The sequence below is a fragment of the Poromitra crassiceps genome (genome assembly GCF_964638095.1).
Source record: "Poromitra crassiceps genome assembly, chromosome: 7".
Taxonomy (NCBI): domain Eukaryota; kingdom Metazoa; phylum Chordata; class Actinopteri; order Beryciformes; family Melamphaidae; genus Poromitra; species Poromitra crassiceps.
The window spans coordinates 29,527,915-29,534,548 of NC_139628.1; the positions used below are offsets into that span (position 1 = coordinate 29,527,915).

The 6,634-nt window shown below is 50.5% G+C and overlaps 1 protein-coding gene across 1 annotated transcript in view; it reads left to right on the forward strand.

Annotated features, from left to right (window-relative positions):
• Positions 1 to 2,727: 2,727 nt before the first annotated feature.
• htr2cl1 (5-hydroxytryptamine (serotonin) receptor 2C, G protein-coupled-like 1) overlaps positions 2,728 to 6,634 on the forward strand; it is a gene marked incomplete at both ends in the record, with an annotated part of 33,419 nt that continues 29,512 nt past the window's right edge. The window contains one exon of the mRNA XM_083640052.1: positions 2,728 to 3,130. Coding sequence (XP_083496178.1) covers positions 2,728 to 3,130 — 403 coding nt within the window. The remainder of the gene's footprint in view (positions 3,131 to 6,634) is intronic.

Sequence of the window (6,634 nt, forward strand, 5' to 3'; positions counted from 1 at the left end):
GCCCCTGCCACTAGGGCTGGGGGTACACTTACCTGCGGGTAGGAGGAGGATCGCGGGAGCGCGCATAGCTCACCAAAACGTGTTCGCACATACACCACCATCCGGATGCCCTCTAGATGACTCCCGAATTCCAAGGCATGTGTGAAAGCGGCTTTAGGCTTATCTGTGATCAAAGAATGAATTTAGTGAGAGGGGGGAAGCCTACATACTCTAATTGGCAATATAATGAGCATATTTTCTTTCCTTTAAATTACAATAGGCAAGATTATAGACTACACAATGCAAAGATAATTCCAAATGCATTTCCAAATGGTTCAAATCGGTTTTCCTGTTTAATTAGCGCTAATAAATCACAAACATTCTGTTATAATGCCCGTGTTATCAATCAAATGTACCAAACCTTGGAGTGCTGTAGGCTACCTCGTTTCTTTCAGATTTGTTTTTTCAGTCAATATAATATCTAAAGCAAGAGTACATATCTGAGACATATCTGAGAGGCCTCAGGCCAGAATAAACCAATAACGTCAACCTTGTGCAGTAAATAAAACGCAGGGGAGGCTCTCTGACTCGGAGAAGCCCTGCCTGGCCTGTTGCTGCTCGGACAGCCCGGTGGAGACAGTGGGAGGAGACTCGGTGTTCAGGAAATGTCGTTTTCATTACGGGAGAACACTACCGCTTTTGTCCACAGGGGCCGCTAAAATCAAAACAAAATTAAAGTTCCTTGTAGCTGCTTTAAAAAAGCGTCAACATCCCCAGGTTGTTGAACAAAAATGCAAAGCAGGGATTTTATTATTATCATGGTTATAGGGTAAACTGCACACACACACACAGACACACACACACGCACACACACACACACACACGCACACAGCTCAACAGAGAATGCATATTCTATTCTGCTTGATATTATCATACAGACTCACCGCCCACTAAACTCTATCTCAGCTCGAGGCCCGGCTCTGATGTGTTTGCTCTTTATCTCAAACACACACACACACACACACACACACACACACACACACACACACGCACACACACACATACACACAAATATACACGTATGCAAGGACGCACACATGCACACACAAAGAAGCACACGCACACCCTTTCACTTTTCATTCTTAAACAGGCGCCCACACATGATCCAAATGTCTCTCACTGTGTCTCACACTCTGTCTTACTATCGCTCACACAGATCTACACAAGCAGACATATGTACACACACACACACACACACACACACACACACACACACAATCTCTATCACACACACTTCCCCCTCTGCTTGAAGGCATTTACGAGGTGTTAAGTCGACAGCCATCTGAGTGCTAAAATGGAGCGGACAGCGAGTGTGCACACACACAACCACCCACCCACCCACCCACCCACAAACACGCACGCACGCACACACGCACGCACACACACACACTACGCACACACACACACACACAGAGTGATGTGAGGGTGTAAGCATCAGAATTGCTGTTTCATTTGATCCCCTCTGCTGTGTGAACTGACTGCGGTGTTTGACGGCGGCGGCTGTTCTCGCTTTCAACCTCGACTCTAAAAGAGATGTTCAGCCTGGTAGAAGAAGGGAGGCGCTGTGTGAAGATGGCAGCAGGCAAAGTGGAGATTTGCTGGGTGGACTGATGTGCCTGAGAAGAAAGATGACAGGAGACAAAGTATGGGGTGGATGAAAGTGATCTAAATCAGTGTTTCTCAAATGTGGGGTCCTGGCGCCACCAGGGGTCCTTGAAGGGATTCCCGAGGGTCCCCCAGCAAAATAACGAATTGTTAAACTTCACCATCATTTCATTTACAAGAAGGAACACAATTAGATCATGTAACAAAATCTCAAAATGAAAAATGTTCTCCGATTGGGGTCCGACCGAGAGACAAAATCTCAACCAATGGGGGTTAGTGGCTGTAGTGCGAGTCGAAGTGGGACATGGTTGAGAAAACACACGGCTGTAAAGTGTAAATGACCTCTGCGTCTCTGCCTCTTCCACAGCGCAACGTGACGACCCGCGACTTCCACCTGCTGAGACAATAAGGCAGAAGCCCCGCCTCCTCCAGCTTGGACACACACGCAGCGCGGCGTCTGGAGAGGACTTCTAGATGAACCACACCACCCAGCTCCCCGCTTCAATCAATCAATAGCCATCAAGCTAACAACAGCGCTGAGCAGGCGCCATGGATACGACCAGTCGCACTTTACGCCTCTCGCTGAGGCGCGCTGCCTGGAAGTGGCTGTGACTAAGCCGACGCGGGACGATCCGTCACACCTAGCTAGCCAAGTTGCAGCCAATGACTAATTAGAAAATTGGAGATTGAAACCTCTGGGAACGAGCTGCTGTGGTTTGTTGCTAGCGGGGATTATCCCACCTGTGATCAAATCCAGAGCCAATCCCCCCCTCCTTCCCTCCCCCCCTCTTTCCCCTCCCCTCCTCCCTTGTTGTCTCCCCCGTCCCCCTACATCCCTCTTTCATCAATCTCCCCCTGCATTCATAGCGTCCCGTCGCGATCGACAATCCAATTTGGCCAGAAAAGCGTTAAAAAAAAAATGCGCCCCACTCAAGTCAACGCACACACCTGAATGCCTCTCTCTGCTTCCCCCCTGCTGGTGAAGAGGGTGGACTACAACTAGGGCAAAACGTGGCGCTTTTCTTGAACCTCCGGCGGGATATTGAAGGATCCCCCGTCCGACACCCCTCTCACTCCGGCGGGATGGGCGGCCCAGGAAGAGCTCTCCTCGGCGGGTTCGGCTCCACCACCTCATCCCTGGAAGTCGGGGGCTGGATGTCTTGGCTGAGCAACAACAACAACTCCCTGGACTTCAACCAAAGTTCCTTGCTGAGGGGGGCTGGGCTTGAACCTGTGGGTGGTCTGGACTCAAACCTGTCCCAGCAGTCCGTGTCCCGGGCGGTGATCCAGGAGAAGAACTGGCCGGCGCTGCTCATCCTCGTCATCATCGCGCTGACCATCGGCGGCAACATCCTGGTGATCCTGGCCGTGTCGCTGGAGAAGAAGCTCCAGAACGCCACCAACTTCTTCCTGAGGTCGCTGGCAGTGGCCGACATGCTCGTAGGCATCCTGGTCATGCCCATCTCCCTCATCAACATCCTGTACGGTGAGTCTGGACTACGCTACCCACAAGACACCTGTGTAAATGGACTGCATTTATATAAATTATATATGGACTGTTATTTACATAGAGCTTTTCTAGTCAACCGATCAGTCAAAGCGCTTTACAATGATGCCTAGATTCACCCACACACTCAAACACCGATGGTGGCAAGCTACCACGCAGGGTGCTGGCACAACCGTCGGTAGCAATTTGGGGTTCAGTATCTTACCCGAGGACACTTTGACATGTGGACGGGAGGAGCCGGGGATCGAACCACCGACCTTCTGGTTAGTGGACGACACGCTCTACCTCCTGAGGCGCTCCAGGTCATCATTTGGAGAGGAAGGAGTGGAGAAGTACGGTTTCTGTTCGCGGCTAATATCGGCAAAAAGGTTTCACAACAGCTAAACCCTATTGGGTACATAATATGCATGATACACACACACACACACACACACAAGTGCAAAAGACATTGGCGGTGTACGACGCGCGTCAAAACGCACGTTGCCGTGCCAGTTCCACACTTAACGCCGCTGTCCTATTTTCCAGCGTCGTCTCGTTGTCCCAAGCTGTGTGTGGTCGACGCTTCCCATGTGTGCTGCTAGGGCGTCACATGACCCACGTCATATGATGCGCACGGCGGGCGATGTGTTGTGGACTTTACACGTAGCCTACATATACACACTTGCGCTGTGTAATCCAGTTGGCCAGCTGGCGAATGACATCTTCTGTTGAATACGATGAAAAAACACAGTAGTGTGTCAGTGCTTGGATCACTTTGGCCATTTTCAAACAACATTGTATCATTATAATGTCAGCAGTATTATGTAAATTAACAATGTTTACCTTCCCTCTGTGTTGCCTGGACCAAGATCTCCCCTTTAATTGGCCGGCAGAAACTCAAGGTAAATATTGTTCATGTCCACATACTGTAGCTAGGCTACGTCAACATTGTAATGATACGAGGCTGGTTGAAAATCAGCGAAGTGATCCCCCTTTTTCTTTTTTAATATTTTCCCCGCAATTTTTTTATCCCATTTTTACCCCCCGTTAGTGCTCATTTTAATTTATTTATCCTGCTTGCTGCTCCACCCTCTGCCGATCTGGGGAGAGCCGAAACTGGCTCCATGCTTCCTCCGAGACATGGGCAGTTAGCCAGCCGATTATTTTCACCTGACAGGGGAAGCTTCACCGGTAGGACATAGCACGTGGGAGGTTCACGCTATTCCAACCAGTTCCCCCTCCCTCCGAACAGGCGCCCCTAACGACCAGAGGAGGCACCACATCAGCGACCAGGATATTGCATGTTTTGGTGTGGGGTTCCTATATGAAGGAAACCCCCAGGGGGCACGGGGAGAACATGCAAACGCCACACAGAAACAGCCCTTTTTGACAACCCCACCCGGGCGGCGGGCACTCGAGGACATGCGGACGGGCACGCACTCCTTCGGCGCTCACAGCGTCCCAGGCGGGAATCGAACCCAGGACCTTCTAGCTGTGAGGCGACAGCGCTGCACCACCATGCCCCTTGCAAAGTGATCCTTTAGTATTTACTATTTAATAATTTTAATAATTTTTCACACACGCCTATTAATCGCACCCCAATATTTGTATATAATCTTAGCTTCAGATTTCGACCCCTCATCTGGAAACCCACTGGCCAGCTGTTCCTCCCACACGACTGAAAGTTAGCGTGTTATTATTGTCAATATTCCAAAGCGTTTCTCAGTGTCGTTATCCAAATGATCATGACGTCTCAGCCGGTGTGACAGACAGACATTAGCCCGCACTCTGTTTTCCCGCAAGCAGATTCGACAGCCGCAAGACACCGAGTGGATAATGGAAAGACAACACATCAGCTCTCGCGGCGCGCTTCATCCAAGCCTCTCTGTAGTCATTTCATGGCATGGCGGGTTGTTAAACCATGCGGCGTATTGATATTATCCGCTCGAAACAAACGAAGAGTTAAACCTGCCATCAGAATAATCAGACCTCATCACCACGTCTGAAAACCAAATGTGCGCTGTGTGTGTGGAGATGTCATTCATGGTGAGAAGCATCCCTAACGGCAGCTGCCTTTCTCCTCTGTTCTAAAGCGTGTTGCCAACCTCTGCTCCTCATTGAAGCTCCCATCTCCCAACTGCGGCCATTTTGTTCCTGGCTCTAAAAAAAGATTGTGTCATTTGTTTCGTCAGTTAATTCGGGAGTGAACAGCAATCGCCTTTTGATCATCTTGAGACAAACACGCATGCGGGTAGTGCAGCGGTAGATTCTCTGCCTAGCAACACGAGGTTTGAGCACCTGTGTTACCTCCGGCTTGGTCAGGGCATCCATACAGGCACAATTGGCCGTGTCTGCGGGTGGGAAGCCGGATTGAGGGTAGCCTATGTGTCTGGTTGCTGCACTATAGTGCCTCCTCTGGTCGGTCGGGGGCACCTGTTCGGGGGGGAGGGGAAACGGGGGTGAATAGCGTGATCCTCCCGCGTGCTGCTGCCGGTGAAACTCCTCCTCGCCGTCAGGTGAAAAGAAGCGGCTGCCGACTGCACATGTATCAGAGGAAGCATGTGCTAGTCTGCAACGCTCCCCAGATCGGCAGAGGGGGCGGAGCAACGACCGGGACAGCAGGGGGGAATAGGCCAAGTATAACTGGTGGAGGGTGGAGGGGGGGGGTTCAGAAAAAAAGATTGATTAAAACATGTAAAGTCGACATGTCTATCATCATGACAGGTTACAGTACCAAATATTCAAAATAGTTGCTTAGGTTTGCTTCACTTACTAAAGATGTGTGGTTTGGATGGGACTCTACACAGGATGAGGGGTGTCTGGCTCTGTCTCCATCTCCTTTGGCTTTGTAGCTGACAGCCGTTGTGCAGGAATACTAAGCAGCGGCGGTGAGGGTGATAATGCTCAGCAGCAGTGATTGCTCATAATGTGCTGTGAATGGTGAATGGACACACTCCCTCGCTTTCGCTCTGCCTGTTAGTTCAAGCTGTCGATTGTTCACTGCAGTAATCAATGTCACACACAAACACACAGGCAGGCTGCTCTGTTTCCTTCTCTATCACGCACACACTGACGCACACACACACGCACACGCACACACGCTGACGCACACGCACGCACGTGCACACACTGACGCACGTGCACACACTGACGCACACACACGCACGTGCACACACTGACGCACGTGCACACACTGACGCACGTGCACACACTGACGCACACACACACACACACACACACACACACACACACACACACACACACACACACCCACACACACACACAGACTTGAATGGTGCAGAGGTCGATACACACAGTGTGTAATCCATCAGACTGGTGCTTGTCTGCATTGATCCTGCTCAGTCTGAATAGTCAGAGTGATAGACTATCACAATAGACCACACAATATAAAGTGCACTCCTTTAAGAGGGGAGGGGGTAAGGATGTAATGGGAGTGGGGGGTGGACATCATCTGCAATAAGCCTTCGTCTCTGACTTTTTAAC